Source organism: Periplaneta americana, chromosome 10, assembly GCF_040183065.1.
Source record: "Periplaneta americana isolate PAMFEO1 chromosome 10, P.americana_PAMFEO1_priV1, whole genome shotgun sequence".
Classification (NCBI taxonomy): domain Eukaryota; kingdom Metazoa; phylum Arthropoda; class Insecta; order Blattodea; family Blattidae; genus Periplaneta; species Periplaneta americana.
In genome coordinates this window covers 28685287-28704362 of record NC_091126.1, presented here as the reverse complement: position 1 = coordinate 28704362, position 19076 = coordinate 28685287, and the positions used below count along the sequence as shown (strand labels likewise).

At 36.0% G+C, this 19076-nt stretch overlaps 1 protein-coding gene across 3 annotated transcripts in view; it reads left to right on the top strand.

The window, feature by feature from the left end:
• Nucleotides 1-19076, top strand: part of Mitf (transcription factor Mitf) — a 539922-nt gene that overhangs the window by 504900 nt on the left and 15946 nt on the right. For all 3 annotated transcript variants that reach the window (XM_069837055.1, XM_069837054.1, XM_069837056.1), the window contains exons 4-5: nt 12900-13004; nt 17236-17410. In XM_069837055.1, the coding sequence (XP_069693156.1) occupies nt 12900-13004; nt 17236-17410 (280 nt within the window). The remainder of the gene's footprint in view (nt 1-12899; nt 13005-17235; nt 17411-19076) is intronic.

The following is a 19076-nucleotide window of genomic DNA, read 5'->3' as shown; positions in this document are numbered from 1 at the left end:
GAGTGTTCGCCTTCAATGCGCACCGTTTGGACAGGTTTACTCTAGACCAGGACTGTACATGATTTGTACTCGCTGAGCTGACTCGCGAGTTTAAATAAACGTAAGGAAACTAAATAAATGTTATTTAGCGTCGATGAGATTGATGATAGGTGATAAAACAACGAATATACGAGTACACTCACACCGTTACATATGTCTACACGAGAACGGTAGCTGGAGTGCATTTACTAGCCACCTCAACTGGATCGCCAACTGGCGCCGTGTAAACGAGCCTTTACGAAGATATAGTAGCTATAAATAATAATGCATCTACTTTACATCAACTGTAAATGTGCAAACTATAAATGTGATGAAAGGCAATGTTGTAATATATTATGCAACGAGCCTATAATGGTAGTAATTAAGACGCGAGTTTCATAATTTTCGTACGAGCGTCTTACTTCCCATTATAGGCGAGGTGCATACGACTGTTTTTGTTCGACTATAATTAAATGTTTATGTTGTGAGTTTTTTTTAATATCTTACTTTGTAATGTTGCTGATAATGAAATGGTGACCATGAGTGTATTTTCAGCGTGTTCCCGATTAGTGTAACAGATGGCAGGCATGGAGCACTTTTGCGTGTACGCCGTACTTATTGATTTTTTTTTGCTGGGCTTTGTTTGTCGATGTTAACCTCAAAGTAACACACATTAAAACACACGAAATGAACTCAATTTATTAGAAGATATAAATTAACATGAACAGAATTTATTTTATTTTAAATACATATTGTTGATTGTACAGTTTGTGCCTGTCATTTTGGACCGCTCCTTTCAAGGCTTGCGCATATGCTTAGTTGGAAATCGATAGTTGGAATAACATAATGAATAGCAGTACTTTAATGTATTTAATTAAGGTACAATTAGTCACATGTAATGAGCTTATAAAGATGTTTCACTTAATCCAAGGGATTTCATAAATTCTCTACTTTTTCTTTTTAAATTTTAACTTTAATGAAATCATTGCACCACAGAGACGCGGCTTTGCGAATATGAGTTTCAAGTTGAACCGTACATTAATTTTAATGTACAGGTGTTTGTGGTTTTTGTTGCAAATGAATTAGCATCTTTCCACTGAGCTACTTTCAGTAGTAGGAATTAGTTGAGGTGCTAGATAACACCTGTTCTACTTCTTCTGCAGACAACAGGACTAACCTGTTACGTCGATGGACCCACTCTTGTATGACGATTGATTGATTTAAATTCCAGCTTAGAAATATTGTGAACCTTTCGAGAAGCAATAATTCTGTCCAGGAACTGAATACTAACAGGCTATGGACTGTACACTCCATCACGATTGCAATTACGTGTCTTTCTGCGAATGTATTAAGTGACTAGCTTTGTCACCAGAAGACTTATAACTAGGTATAATAAATGCAACATCCACCGCTGTGGAGTAATGGTTAGCCTGCTTGACCATAAACGAGCGGGCCCGGGTTCAAATCCTGGTTAAGACAAGTTACCTGGTTAAGGTTTTTCGCGGTTTTCCCTCAACACATTGAAAGCAAATGCTAGGTAACTTTCGGCGTTGGACCCCAGACTCATTCCGCTGTGATTATCACCATCATTTCATTTAGGCGCTAGATAACCACAGCAGTTGATAAAGTGTCGTAAATTAACCAATTAAAAATAAATGCTGATTAAAAGTGTTCCTCACCTACCTTGTTGCTCAATTTTAAATTCGGAAGAGAGACGGACAATGAAGCCCAAGTTTTACTTCTATATTTTTGTTTTTTTTTTTTCTGGAGATATTTTTTTTTTACCGGAACCAGTACGGTAAATTCTCTGTGATCCGTTGCTATGTCGTCCGTCCGCTTCGTCGTCCGGCATTCACGTGATTTCATAGGCCACGCCTTACTGCAAGACGGTACGGAACTTCGTTAACTATCCCTCCATCATCTGCATAATTGATATGAGTAAATATGATAAGAAAATATTTGTGAACATTTGAATAAGATAGTAATTAAATCACCGATTACAGTAGTTAGAATCAGTATATTTTTAAATTTATTCCAATTAACATCAAGGGAAGTATATTTGCCCCTGATGCATTGTAGCAAGCTAATATAGTCACACGTTCTTTTTGGATGTTGAAGCCAGGCGCAGTTTTGTATGATGTAGATTCTAAAGTTCTTTTCGGTAAACATTTTATATTTAAACCGGTTTCGTCACAATTGTATATCTGCTGAGAGATAATTCTAGTTTACTCACCAAATCTCGGAATCTTCAGCTGCAACGGTATCAGATGACATCCTCTCTCCACAAATTGCAAGTGGACGAACACCATACTTTTCCCTCCACATTGACAACCACCCATCACTAGCAGAGAAATTATCGCCTCCATGTTTCTTAAGCATATCAAGCGCTTTCTCTTTTAGAATCGGACCAGATATTGGAGTACCTATCCTTCTTTGTTCTTGAAATCATAGAAACAGTTCCTTATCGTATATGAAAACACTAGGCTGCTTCAATGCACGGCGCTTGTCATTAGAGCTCGTGGATGCACAATATTCTTCCAGTGCAGCCCGATTACGCTTTCAGTCATGAATTGTACTTCTCGGGATACCAGAAATAGTTTCCCCTTCATCCAGCCGCTTCAAAATATCCAGTTTGTCTTTTAAAGAATAACTAAACTTCGAGCGTTTATCAGTAAATGTCTTAGAAAGCATAGTGAACTTCTTCCACACACAACCTGTGATTTACTGAAAGCACGACGGGGTTGCAAATAGGGGGAGGAAAAAAGTACATGGCGGGAAGGAAGAAGGCACGTACTGTACTGTGAGTAGCCAATAATAATTACCTACCCTACTGTCCGGATGAGAGAGAAGTTAATGTGACAATCGTCTGCACTTCTCTGTCGATCCCATGGTATGACAAATATATCAATTCCAGTAGAGAATATGTTTAAAAATAGCTCAGCAGTTGTTGTACCTGTTCCAATACATTTTAAAAATGAAATTGTGTTTTCTTTCTTTCAGGGAAACTTATTTTTACGGCCCTCGTAATTACGTTCGAGTGGCAAAAATTTGTACAAGCATTATTTTAACATTATTAACATGGTGGAAGGAGAAAAATAACTTCTTTATATGCCCCCATCAAAATGTTTGCTTGTTAGTGGATAAAGCGCCACCACCTAACGCTAGAAACTCGGGTTCGAGTCCCGGTGCCGGAGAGAATTTTTTTCTCCGTTCTACCGATTCTTCAACAACAAATGAGTTTTCCAAAATTCTATACCTTGCTAAATCGCTTTTTCTCACCCGACAAAGTAGGTTCACCCCATTTCTTCAAAATCTTTAAGTTTTCAAGTTAAAATTTAGAGTTAACTGTGTGAATGAGTTTTCCAATAGTCTATACCTAGTAAAATCGCTTTCTCACACTAGAAAATGGTAGATTCACCCCATTTCTGCAAAATCCTTAGATCAGTTTTCAAGTTAAAATTTAGATATATATCTGAATTACTTATGTAATAGTTCCTTTATCATAATTTTCTTTCATATAAAACCGCAGCTTCATTTTCGGCTACCTGTGCTTCAAAGAGAATGAATAAATTGCAGGACACTTTCTTTATCATGCTCCAAAAACAACTGGTTGGTAGATGTGGGACACACCCCTCTCATCTAGTGAAGAGCGCGGTGTACATTTTGAAAATTTTTGGAGTATTCCGTATCTGTCCTTGATGCTTGAAAGAGCCGAAATGGGTTTTCAGTTAGACGTAGCTGTACTGTGAGCATCATTCAAACAGATCGGTTCTGGTATGCTTGATAAATATTGCGTTTTTATTATTTTTAAACCTTGGACTTATTTCAAGGCAACACTTTCCTACTATCACATTCACGTTTTTGTAATTAGTAGAAACTAGTTTCAGTGTGCAAATCATTGCTTAAGTTGTGCAAAATAGTTGGCAATGGTCTACTCCTACACAACCATGAAATTTATATACTCTGGTGTATTATTTATCATCTGTTATTGAAAGTATTGACAAATTTACAAGCTGGTTTAATTTTCATTTCTTCCCTACTTAGAGGACTTCAGCGTGTAATTTTCTTACATTTATTACGTGATATGCAGAGCCGGGATTTTATGTATTTACAAATTGTATTCCTATATATGTAACTCAGAAAAAACAAACAAATATGTCGGCGAATCACACAGAGCCTCCTTATTTCGAATTTTACAGTTACATATTTTTACATACTTTATGTCTATTAATGTCACATATTTCGAAATAAATAGCATATTTTGACAAAGTAACACACACACATATATATATATATATATATCATTTGACCTAGATCTCCTCAATTAATATGCATTTGGGAATTGTTTATACCACCTTTTCTTCAATTTCTCGTTCATGCACCAATCAAACATATTATTTTTGTGCCAGACTAGATTCGGATTCTGACTATTAAAGAATGGATATCCTTTTACCAAGTTGATAATTTGTATATCCCTTAGGGCAGTGATGTCAAAGCAAGCGCATTTTTCTGACGACGTCGTGCGCGGGCAGCAAGCGCTAAGTATGGAAAGAGGAAGGGTTGTGTATATGAATAAGCAACCTGTTGGATTAAGAAAACACTGGTACACAAACTTCAAACGGAACGTGAAATTTTATGTCGCTATTTTTATATGGCTTCTTTCTGTTTAATATTATCTATATTGTCTGCAAAACAAAAGTACTAACACTGATTTCTTAATATTGCACTTGTGTTTTAAATCTTAATAACATAATAGAGAGTTAAGAAGGAATATTCACTTAAATTCCATAGTAGTATAATATTATATTGTATTAAGTGGATGAAACACATCATTCATAAAGAAAGTGATATTCCAAAGAAAGAGATTCAGTATGACATGATAAGTTGGAATTTATATTGATGGTATCTTTAGCCTTACAAAAGTAATCAATAAACTAATCAAAACAATATTACAGTACAAAACAAAGTTACCTAGGTACTGTATCTGTTTTGAGTGTAACTAATATCACATAACAAAACTCTTATCGCATTATGCTTTTAAGGTGATATTTGTGAGCAACTTCCTATCATCAGAATATTAAATTATTTTCTCGAAATGTGCTGAAGCTATAGAGCTGACATTTTTACAACACATGGGCACGTATCTTTTGCTTATGATGTAACAGTAGTTGCTTTGTTAATTCATTTCCTTACAAACAATTTCCATGCGAATATTTTCAAAATTTTCAGTACACTAGGCTATCTTCAGTAATACGTATATACGGTATATTAGATTTACGAAAACATTCTGCAAGACTACTAAATAAATAGGCCTATACTTGAAAATTTCACTTTTCTTTACGAAAAGTTGAGAAAATATTTCTTTTGAATAAAAAAATCAAACTTGTGAAAACTGAGCATTAAAATTAAAACTTACATTCTTATAATGTACTTATACTTCTCAGGCAAATCTAAAAATTAACATGGATACAGTTTTAATAAGTTCTCTTCCCTTTATCTATTGAATCAGTGCTGGCTATCTCTGAATATAGCTCGACCAAGCGGCATATACCACCTCTTTCGTCTATCTCTTTCCTTTCCGCTGTAAAGCGCTCAGGCTCTCCTGGGCTCTAAAGCGCGCGCTTGTTCCTGTAGGCATCAATTGACATGCCTGCCTTAGGGGGTAACGGTAAATAATGTTTTCTAAGGAACGAATCTCAATGTGAACAGTGGGTTCCATTGTGTAGTTACCGAGTTTTCTTTTTACTTGGTTATTTAACGACGCTGTATCAACTACTAGGTTATTTATTACTTTTTACTCTGTTATTTAATAAAATCTCTTAACATTAACTAATGTGGAATGCCCCCTGAGCACCAGTATGTAACTTACTCTTTCTGGGGGTGCTAGAGAGTTCTTATATAAAGAAATCAATATGTATCTTTGTTCTGGCAATAAAGTATTATTATTATTATTATTATTATTATTATTATTATTATTATTATTATTATTATTATTATGTGTCGATGGGATTGGTGAGATGAGGCCGAGGATTTGTCATTTATAAATTGTGTAAATTACAAAACGAAAATAAATAAACTTGAGATTTTTACTTAACTATCTGCTTGAGATTCACTATACTGTATAATGTTTCATGAAATTGTAATAATTTGCTAACACTGTTGTATTGAGGCCTTATCATATCCTCTGTATTTATTATACAAACTTAGTTTGAAAACTGGAAAATATCCTAGTAAATGAAAATAGGCAACGTTTATCTTTAAAAATCAGATAACAACACCAAAGTTTTAAATTAGAGACTAATAAGTTATACTTTATTGTTTATTGCCAAAAAAATACAGTACAAAGAAATTGTAAATTTACAAAATTCTAACACTCCCCTGAAAGAGAGTGTTCTCGTGATCAATAAATTCTGCACTTGCATTCCACGTTCCAATCCTCAATCTTTTCTTATCTCTCAGTTGGGTTGCGTCATAATGTGTCGTTCCTCAATAGCCCCCTCCCGAACATCTGAATGAAGGGTCAGTTTACGTCCGGAATCTCTACCGTGGAAAGACTCGTCATGCAGTTTTTCTTGGGAAAAATAAATGCGGTAGCTTCCCGTTGCTTTCCGCACACCATTCTCTATTTCCCAGCTTAAAAGATTCCAGAGGGCCCCAGCGTGGAGGCGAGGAGTGAGAGTTGATTTTATTAATCGGGCCCTCCAAACTTCACCGATTATGTTAGGAGAATATGTTAGACAGAAGCTGATGTAGCATTAGATATCGATACTCTGCTTCCAAGAATACGAAGTAAGAACTTTAAACGTAGGTCATTCTACGTTCTAAATTGCTATACAACAAAGATTAAAGTACACAATCACTTTAAAAGCCATGTTCAGGGAACTGGATTTTGTCTCTGAAAGAGACTGAAGGAGATAACGTTTTATTTTTCCTCTTTCTCTTATCTCAGTTCAAATATCCTGAGACAGATACTGCTTTCACTTTTATTTAAGTTAAGGAATTTAGTCTTTAAAGGCAGTATTCATAGACATTTTTAGCGCGGGTTTCCGGTGGATGATCAGAGTTTCTCGTATTCATAAACCAGTGTTAGCGATAGAATATGATTTGAATTCTGTACAAGTAACCAGTGGATAGCCGGGGCTAGCTTAGTACGCTCGTAGCGCGTGCTGCGAAATGTCTATGAATAGCACCCGTAAAGATTTATTTTCCTCGGTGTCTCCAAGAAAGTACTTAATGTAAAGTGTGTAACGGCACTATATGCATTAATTTTTAAGAACAGTAAATGATGTACTTACATATCTCCATTAGGCGGACGAAAGGACTTACGTCATTACTTTTTGTGATATAAGATTTTAATTTTATATTCCTTCATTAATCCCATTTCCTAAAACTAGTGGCGTCGAAAATAAATAAAATAATGAAATCGCCGAAACATATCACTTTTCAGATTTACAGTTGTTTAAATTTTTTTAAATTCCTCGTGTAAATTTTTCATAGAATGACTTAAGCCCTTTTGCCTGCTCACCAGACCAGAGAAATAAATATAGTAGTATGTTTTAGTTCTTCGTAACAGTTGCAATTGCTTGGGAATTCTAATTTCATTTAAAGAATAAATTAATATGTTTGCAACACTGCAGAAGAGTGACGGGCATATCATACGTCTGAACACATCTTCGTTCATTGTGAACATCACGTAATTACATTGTTCAATTCAAACATACGGGGCCTCGATTCAGCCTGTTTGTCGGTGACACCATGTCTTGTTGCCAGTTCCTCCACTAGTACTGAAATAAACGCGATGAATAAATTTTGTAATTATGCACTGTGAATAACACCTGAGGGGTGACGGTCTTTAATATTACACAAATCTACAAACGCGGAAGTTCAGCTCACACTGAAAACTTATTTTCCCTCTCCATACTCACTAGTGATAAAGACACGGTACATAAGGTTACAGGACAGGTCCTGCCTCGTCTGCTATACCAAGTAGAGATGGGTAAAAATAGCTGGAACAGTTTTTTTTTTAACAGTTTCGTGATATAACCTGTTCCAACTGTTCCAAAGAGTGTTACACTGCTCCAGTGACCACTTCAACGTTCGACATTGTTCCAAGAGATAAACAGTTCAATTTCTAAACAGTTTCCCTCCTCTTTGCTATCTGCAAAGGCCACGTGTAGCGCTATCATCAACCTCCAATCGAAAGTAGATATAATATAGATTTTCCACACAGCCTTCGTGCAACAGTATGTACTGTACTGTTAAAAATGTTGTTTTATTTAACGACGCTTGCAACTGCAGAGGTTATATCAGCGTCGCCGGATGTGCCGGAATTTTGTCCCGCAGGAGTTCTTTTACATGCCAGTAATCTACTGACATGAGCCTGTCGCATTTAAGCACACTTAAATGCCATCCACCTGGCCCGGGATCGAACCCGCAACCTTGGGCATAGAAGGCCGGCGCTATATCAACTCGCCAACCAGGTCGACTGTACTGTACTCCAACCAGCGGGATTATGCTATGAATTAATGTTGATGTCATAAAGTCACACACGTGAGTACATGCATCTCCATTGGCTAACTCTCAAACCACAAACGATAAAACTGATGCACACATATTTATACTACCCTAGTTACAAAATTAGATCACGGTTAATCTCCTGGTCTTGTAATTCCTCCATACAGGAAATAACATATGCAGGAGAGCGCATGTTTTCTAAACTGACGTTATAACGGTAATATTATCTACCTACTTCGCTCCAATAGATGACGCAATAGTAACCACATTCCTTTCACGGTTAATCTCCTGGTTGGAGAAAAGTAGTACCGCGCAATTTATTTGTACAAATCAAATTCCCTAATAAATCCGATATTAATAATTATTACCTGCCCATTGATGGAAAATATGTTTATGATGCCCTGACATGGTGTTAATATGCCGCAAAAATATTATCGGATGTCTTACCGTTATTAAACTCTTTTAGAGTTAGGGGAGAGTCGGGTAGTATCGGACATCGGGTAATATCGGACAGTGAGTTTCTTTCATCTACCACACGATGAAAGTACCTGATTGACATGGTTACGTTTCTGTGATGTCGCATAGAGAAACGTAACCATGTCATTCAGGTACTACCATATGGTGGTAGATGAAAGAAACGCACTGTCCGATATTACCCGATGTCCGATACTACCCGACTCTCCCCTATATGCGTTATTTTTACTAAAATCGATTAATTTTTAATTGTAGTTATTTGCTATACTCTTTAACAGTAACCTACGAAAAATGACTGACTTTTGTCGTCATAATACACTGAACAGCTGATCTAAGACGATTCAAAGGCTTTGAAACATGTTCCTGAAGCAAATGAGAAGTTGAAACAGTTGGAACACTTGGCACTGACGTTGTAAACATATTCTTATGAAACTGTTTCTTTGACACTGTTATTTTGTAACAGTATCGTTCATGAAACAGTTAACAGTCGAAACTATTTCTTAAAAATAACAGTTTATCCCATCTCTAATACCAGGTCAACAGTAGACTATTGTAAGAAAACCCTAGATCACCGTTAAAACAAAAATGCAGATCTACAATGCATTCATGCTCCCGATCATTTTTATGGTACGAGTCTCGCACTACAGGACAAACATTTAAGTAAAATCACAGCCATAAGTATGTGAGGCGAACAGCAGGAAAAAAACAGAAGAGATAGAATTCGAAATGAAAGAATTTGAGAAGAGGCTGTACAGAAGAAAGCGATGAGTGTGGTTGTTGGGGGACGTCAATTCAAGTGGTACGGTCATATTAGCACAATGGGAGAGGAGAAAAACCGTAGCAGGTATGGAGAGGCGAGTAGAAGGAAGAACTGAGCGAAGAAGACCTCGCATTAAATGGGAGGATAGGATCGAAAGGATGGACAGAAGTGTGAGAAAACAACGGTGGCTATGAAAAGATTGTGTGCAGATCGGAATTGGAGAATTATATGAAACGAGGCTATATCTATGCTTAAAATGCATAAAGGACGTGAAGCAGCTTGTGATAACACGCAACAAACAATATGAAAGAGAAATAAATCCCCGTTCCCATTTTGAGAATTAAATCCATGTGGCTATTAGCCACAAGCGCTTCTAACACTCGGGAACAGGGAAGACAATATTTACCCTTTAAATAATAATAAAATCTATCTGTGCGTTTTTCATAGCTATGCTTTTAGTCTCTGTACCTTTCATCGAAGCCATACATGCAATTGAGATTTGCCATGTGACAGATGTGTCATTATCATTCTCTTACCAGAACAGAGTTCTTTACAAGCAGCTGCCGTGTGTGTTTAATTAATGCTTTATAATGTTACTAACAAGTTAAAAATAATTCAACCTCACTACGGTTTTATTGCTATACACGGTGTTAAAAACATTCAATATTTTGAGATGTGATAGCATTCATCAAAACAAGAAAGAAGTCCAATAAACATGGCCCCTAACCTAAAAATAATATTTTCCGAGATATGAGTAGGCCTACTAGTTTATCATCATATGACATAATACGATTTTCGTTCCTTACACGTCCTTCTTTCTTACGTCTTAGGGCACACCTTGTTAGTATTTGTTTATGGGATTTAGAATTAGAATAATAGCAAGTGCCAAATCTAGGGAATCGTGTAGGACTATTTTCAAAAAACTACAAATAATGCCCATGGTTTGTCTGTATATATTTTCATTAATGATCTTCCTCGTATGTAATCGTGAAAACTTTGTAACTAATTCAACAGTTCATAGCATAAATACACGTCAAAAATGACTTTCATACTCCATCGGCAAGTCTATCGTGCTATCAAAAAGCAGTGCGTTATATGGCAGTAAAAATTTTTAATAGCCTCCTTATCGATATAAAAAATGAAACTCAAAACATTAAATTATTTAGGGCCAAATTAAAGAAGTACCTAATTTCTCACGCCTTCTATTCTGTAGGTGAATTCATGACATTCAATAACACTTCATGAAATTGATACTAAAACTATGTGTGTACTAGTAGACTATATTGTAAATCTCATCTGTATATATTTCATCTAAACTGTGACTATAAATTAAGACTATAATAGTACGGTATTACGTTTTTTTGACTTGTTCCATATTCTAGCTGTAAGCAATGTATGAATACCATGAAATGTTTACAATACAATACAATACAATTCTAATTAACTCTACACTATCACTTCTCATTTACCGTCCTGGCATCTCCCCGCGATAGACCTGCCACCTATCCGTCAAAGTATTGCACTCAGCAAAAGTGACCTTTGTGGCTGTGACGGTGAATCACTGTACTGTGAAGAAAGACGAAGTCGAATCAGTCATTTCTAAAAGGGCCTTATTCCGAAATTACAACAGCTATCAGATCTCGATAAAAAACGCCTTGTTCCAGGAATGCCATTTTTTATCACAAAGGCAGGCATATACGAATACGATAGCGTTCTTAATTGATTTTAGCAAAAAAATGGAACAAGGCTCTTCAGATATGACTGATTCTAATTGTTTATTTATTCCTTCATTTTTATTATTATTAATGTGCTAGCCAACATTGGTTAGCCAATAACAGTCTAGCGCAATAGGAAATAATAATAAAACAATAAAAATTGCAGTGGTAATTGTAGGCTTACGGAAAACTAAATCTATTATTGAAATTAAAAAATATATTAATAGATGTAAAAATAACAACATTAATAAGAAAAAATTGAAAACTAGTAATGATATTTAATGGTAAATATTTACAAACTTAAAAAAGTCTTTACAGGGGGGAAAAAAAAAAAACCAAGTTTATGAAGTGAATGAATAGAATATAAGTTTTGACAATAATTAAAGTAATCACAATTTTTCTCATAGTTGTACCTGGAGATACTGGGCAGAAATCTGTAGTTAACTTAGGAATGTGAATTTTGTTTTGATACTTTATTCGTAACAGAATTCCGGAATAATAATAATAATAATAATAATAATAATAATAATAATTCACCAAAAGACAATGATCAAGTGAAGGAAGTTAAAATGGGAACATACAAGTTAGAAAAAGTAAAAGAATTTACATATCTCGGATCAATATTGACAGCAAATAATGACCTAAGGAATGAGGTACAAAGAAGAATAAATCTGGCTAACAGGGCATATTATTCACTTTTACCAATTGTTAAAAATAAAATAATATCTAGAGATATCAAAATCAAGATTTACAAAACCCTAATAAGACCCATTATAACATATGGTACAGAAACATGGGTTCTGAATAAAAATACATGCAAACAACTAGCAGTATTTGAGAGGAAAATCTTAAGAAGGATATTCGGAGCAATTGAAACAGTGGATGGATGGAGAGCCAGATATAATAATGAGATATACGAACTGTACAAGGAATCGGATTTGGAGGCGCACATAAGATGTCAAAGACTGAGATGGTTGGGACACGTCACAAGGATGGAAACAACAAGGAAAGTGAAGATTGTCTTCAATAACAACCCAGATGGAACCAGATTAAGAGGAAGACCGAGAACAAGATGGTGGAACTGTGTACGACTGGATGTGAATAGATTAGGAATAAGGAATTGGAGGGAGTTGGCGATGGATAGAGAAGGATGGAAGAGAGCCATAGAGGAGGTTAAGGCCCACCTGGGCTGTAATACCAAATAATAATAATAATAATAATAATAATAATAATAATAATAATAATAATAATAATAATACGAGTTTAATGAAATGAATTTCATTGGATTACTTTAAAACAGTAATTTCGTTGAAGCTAAAATTTTGCAGGAGGAAACATGTAAGAGGAAAATATTGAGGTGACTTGGTTGAAAATGTTGGACACGTACCCGTTGGTTTCTATAATTCATTATGTTCCAGGCTGAGGAGGTACTGGAGGATATCCTGTCGTATGAGGCCAGTTCCGTAGCTTCAGATGGGTACAAGGTGACAGATTCAACACTGAATATTTCATCTGATATCCAGGTATGAAACTGTAAATTTTAGTCGAACCCCATTTTCATATTACCTCACTTTTGGCTTTTCAACCATTACCTATATATATTGTAGACCTGGGTGAGTGGAAGAGAAGGCCGGAAGGCCTTACTCTCCAAGAAAAATAAATTAAAGTATAATGGTGGCCGGGTAGCTCAGTTGGTAGAGCAGCTGGCTACGGACTGGAAGGTCCGGGGTTCGATCCCAGGTGGTGACAGGATTTTTTCTCGTTGCCAAACTTTCAGAACGGCCCTGAGGTTCACTCAGCCTCCTATAAAATTGAGTACCGGGTCTTTCCCGGGGGTAAAAGGCGGTCAGAGCGTGGTGCCCACCACACCACCTCATTCTAGTGCCGAGGTCATGGAAAGCATGGGGCTCTACCTCCATGCCCCCCAAGTGCCTTCACGGCATGTTGCGAGGATACCTTTACCTTTTTTTTTTACCTATATATATTTATTGGTAATTCGATTTTCTGTATTCAAAATCTCTGAAATTTACATTGCATCTTTCTTGACCACTTGTCCACACCTGTGGAGTAACGGTCAGCGCGTCTGGCTGCGAAACCAGGTGGCCCGGGTTCGAATCCCAGTCGGGACAAGTTACCTGGTTGAGGTTTTTTCCGGGGTTTTCCCTCAACCCAATACGAGCAAATGCTGGGTAACTTTCGGTGCTGGACCCCGGACTCATTTCACCGGCATTATCACCTTCATATCATTCAGACGCTAAATAACCTAGATGTTGATAGAGCGTCGTAAAATAACCCAATAAAATAAAAAAATTCTTGACCACTTAAAAGTCTAAAAGAGTGGCAGTGCTGTCGTGAAATCTTCTCTGCAGTTGAGGAGTTGAGGGTTTCGTTGAATTTTAATCTAATGTGTGCTTTTTCATTTCTCATTTCATTTATTGAATTTCATAATCCATGTTGAATCTTTCGTACACTACTTTTAACACTTGAATATAAATAATTGATTAAATGGCGATCTTACTCGTGTTAATTATGTAAGCATGTGTGGCTTACAGCTGTTTCGGTGTTACTTGACACCATCCTCAGAGCCTACTAGATCTCGGCGCTAGAAATACAACATAGCATACAGAACAGAAAACACACTACAAAGACATCTCAACACACAAACAACACAAAGAAATAAATACAACCACACAGGCGTATACAAACTCACATGCAATAGTTGCGACAGTTTCTACATTGGACAGACAGGCAGATCATTCCAAATTCGATACAAAGAACACATTAAAGCAATAACCAGAGGACACAATACATCTACATATGCCGAACACATAACTAATGCTAACCACACATACAATAACATAAATACAGACATGGAAATCCTACACATACAACCCAAAAAACCAAAAACTCAACACACTAGAACAATATGAAATATACAGACACATTAAAACACACCCTAATCAAATTCTCAACACACAGATCAATTTCAGAACACACACACTATTTGACACAACTCTTCATCACACGAACGCACCCACACAACAGGCAGCGAAGTTGAGATAGCGCCGAGGTCTAGTAGGCTCTGAGGATGGTGTCAAGTAACACCGAAACAGCTGTAAGCCACACATGCTTACATAATTAACACGAGTAAGATCGCCATTTAATCAATTATTTGAATTTCATAAATTCTATATCGGCACCATAGCTTTGAAATGTGGTACAGGTAAACATTTGTATATTATGTAGTAAATAGATTAATTCAGTATACCAGCATAAACAATTCATCAGTTGAGTAAAAGGTATTACTATGGAGAAATTGAGTTAATTCTGTAAAAAAACATGTTTTTCTCTTGACCCTTCAAATGAACTTCTTCAAATCAGATCTAATGCAAAGACAGATAATTAGGCAGTGCATTAAAGATTATTATAGTACGTCAATAATGAACTCTTTCTTTGTAACAGCTTGAGACTAGCTGAGGATTAGATGGAGATCTGATTTATGTCTTTTATTGCTATATCCAGGCTTTATCATAGGTCTACTCGAGGGTGAAGACAACAAATGTCAGGGATTATGGTAATTAGACAGATCGATAAACATTCTTTCATTAACACCTTTTTCTTGATATCAGTAATCCTTTTTCTGAATCTTGGAGGTGTTCATTACACTGGCAACTACAAAGTCACATGCGTGTTTTTTTTTTTTCCTTTATAATTTACAGTGGGTGATCAAATTATTAGGGACACTTGGTAAAAGTAGGAATTTCATCTTCAAATTCACATAAAACACAAGTAATTTCGATTTTCTCAACTGGAAAAGCTTTATTAATCTAAATAGTATTTTATAAACAATATCAATACATATTTAATTGTGTAATGATGAATATGGAATGAAATAAACAAGAAAACTAATATTTTGTCACGCATCCCTTTGAAGCAATTACAGCTTTAACTCTATTTGGTATATTAGAAATGCATTGAAGACAATTGTTTTTAATTTCTTGGCCGTGATGCCACACATTGATCAGTTTTCTATTAAAGATTGTTTATTTGTAACAATTTCTGAATGAACTTGCCTCTTCATTAGCTCCCAAAATTTTTCAATCGAATTAAGGTCCGGAGAGTTACCAGGCCAATCTAGAACCTAATTTTGTTGTTAGACAGGAATTTGGTCACCTTATTTGCCTTGTGACAGGGCGCAGAGTCATGCATGAGTATAAAATAACCATCTGGAAACCATTCACGGACTTGTGAAAGAAGCCGTTCCTTCAGAACCTTTATGTATTGATATTGTCTCATCATTCCTTGAACAAAATACAGGCGACCAGTTCCATGACCACTAATCACAGACCACACCTTGAGGCTTAGAGGATGTTTAACAGTCTTCATAATACAGTCATTTTATTGTACTTTTCACCTTTACGCCTTCTAACGAACACATATTTGTCAGCAAGTATCTGTATGGTAGATTCATCTGAAAAACACACCTGAAAAAAGAAATAAACAGTACATAAAACACATTTGTACAAAGTAAAATTGTGGCAAACAAAGAAATCATGTGAATGACAAACAACTCACTTTTTTCCAATCATCCATAGTCCAAGAGTGATGCTGCTTTGCCCAAGAGAGACGCTTCTTCACCATGTATGGTTTCAGGAATGGTTTCTTGGTTGGAGTGCGACATGAAAACCCTAACTCTTTGATCCTCCGACAGGTTGTCACAGAAGATATGTTGATTCCAACATCTCTCATTGGCGCCTTTCTATGTAGAAGACTGTTAAACTTCCTCTAAGCCTCATGGTTTGGTCTGTGATTAGTGGTCATGGAACTGGGCGCCTGTATTTTGTTCAAGGAATGATGAGACAATATCAATACATAAAGGTTCTGAAGGAACGGCTTCTTTCACAAGTCCGTGAATGTTTTCCAGGTGGTGATTTTGTACTCATGCATGACTCTGCGCCCTGTCACAAGGCAAATAAGGTGATCAAATTCCTGTCTGACAACAAAATTAGGGCTCTGGATTGGCCTGGTAACTCTCCGGACCTTAATCCGATTGAAAATATTTGGGAGCTAATGAAGAGGCAAGTTCATTCAGAAATTGTTACAAATAAACAATCTTTAATAGAAAACTGATCAATATGTGGCATCACGGCCAAGAAATTAAAAACAATTGTCTTCAATGCATTTCTAGTATGCCAAAGAGAGTTAAAACTGTAATTGCTGCAAAGGGATGTGTGACAAAATATTAGTTTTCTTGTTTATTTCATTCCATATTCATTATTACACAATTAAATATGTATTGATATTGTTTATAAAATACTATTTAGAGTGATAAAGCTTTTCCAGTTGAGAAAATCGAAATTACTTGTGTTTTATGTGAATTTGAAGATGAAATTCCTACTTTTACCAAGTGTCCCTAATAATTTGATCACCCACTGTAACTTTCCCAGATAAGTAAATATGTGAACAAAATTTAATATAGAATAATAAGTCTTCAGTTATGATGCCGCTATCTGAATAGATTTTCACTTAATTATTTTCTAAAACTTTAGTAAAGCGTATCTGTTTTCATCCATGAAATGTCTGTTGTTATTAATACTGTTACTGTTGTTCATGTTACTTGCTTATTTTGTTGCAAAATGTTTGAAACACTTTCCTATTTTAATTTAATGTAATCAATGTTCTGAGATTTGTGAAGGTAACGTGTGACAGTGTGGGCCCACAGATTAATAAAATGTCCTGTGATGTTTGTTATAGGTTGGAACTGGAAACCTGTACGATCAACTCATAGCATTTGGAAATGGCACGCTTAAAACAAGTAATTCTTGCCCACCAGATCTACCACAGATCAAGCCAGAACCACTTCAGCTCAGTGACGCTGAAATAAATGCCATTGCCAAAGACAGGCAAAAGAAGGATAATCATAACATGAGTAAGTGTTATATGGATAGTGTTGCTAATTGCTGGTTTTAATAGGTTCCTGAAACGAAATGTGTCATTGGAAATTAGGTTTGAAGCAGTGGCGGCTGATTGACTGAGGCAAGTGAGGCCGGGCCTCAATCACTTTGGCTTAACTGAAATCAAATTTTGTGTTTTTATATAATGTATTAGTTATTTGAATGAAGCATATATCGCTGTAGAAGCATTTGAAAACTTTGATGTATATAGACCTGTTTTGCAGTAAAATTTGTTCCTGAGGCCGGGATCGCTCGTGCCGGGTCTGGCTTGTGATGTACGTATATAGATCTGTTTTGCAGAAAAATTTGTTCCTGAGGCCAGAATCGTTCGTGCCGGGTCTGGCATAATGCATTTCATGTCCTTTCGCGGGCTTTGAATTTACACTTAAAACGTTGTAGCTGAGGCACAATTTGGCTGGCCTGGTCAGGTTTCACTCGTCCCATCCATGGGCCGGCCTCAAGGGTAGAGTGGGGTGGGAATAGCAGTGGTGACTTGTCTTCCTAACTAGGCCATAAATAACAAAATTCCAGCTCTTTGGCAGGCAGAAACCCACTCGATTCTCTCCGCTTATGTCTCAGTTTATGATATAAGCGAGGGTGTTCTACTATTGTACTTCGTAGTACAGTAGTGAGTCTGGGCCAATGTTGTTATGTATTTTGGGAAAATATAAACAGAAACAAATGAGAGAAATAATGCTGGTGCAGTTAATTCATTGTTAGAGTGTCCTTTTTCGAGAAGAAATAATACTAAAAGAAAGGAAGTTTTAAATAAAGAGAGAGACTACCGAGATACCTACGACATCACTGATAATTTTTCTGACACATAATCTTAAAACGCGAGTTTCTATTGCCTCCTGGTATGGGCAACATAAATGGTTAAGTGGTAATGTGATGCAAAATAAACTTCTCTTGGCCTTGTTTGTTGCTGTCAAAGGAAAAAAATAAAAAGAAAAGAAAGAAAGGGGAATTTCAACACATTATATGGAATGCCTCATCACACTGAAACAATCATTGAAACTCAGAGCATAACAGCTTATTTGGTGAGTGAAATTATTATTTTTCATTGATATTAATAAGAATAGACTAATAATAGTAATAATAATAATAAGACATTAATAATGATATTAATAATATAATAATAATAATTAATACAATAAACATTTCCTATCGGAGGCACTTAAACTAGTTGCATCTGGCCTCACCGAGGATTTTGATCACCGGCCGCTACTGGTTTGAAATGCATTCTATAAATCCAATTAAATAAAAGGAATGGAAATTAAAATTAACTTCTTCAAATCAGACCTAATTAGGCTTGCCAACCATCCCGTATTTCATGGGACAGTCCCGATTTCGACGCAATGTCCTACGTCCCAAAATAATTTGCACACAGATCAAAATGTTCTGATTTCATGGCATATTAGACATTTACAGCTGATTTTCGTTCCTATCATATTGTTGGATTTAGTGTGGATCATACAGTCTCACACAGGCATGCTTCCAATATGTGATGAAATGTAGAAATGATTCTAGTTCGAATGTTCAAGGCAGAAATTTAATTCTCATTGATGTGTCAGCAGAGTGATGAGTGCAGTGATTATAATACACAAGTTAGGGCAGGTTTGAGCACAGCCTTTCTATCCT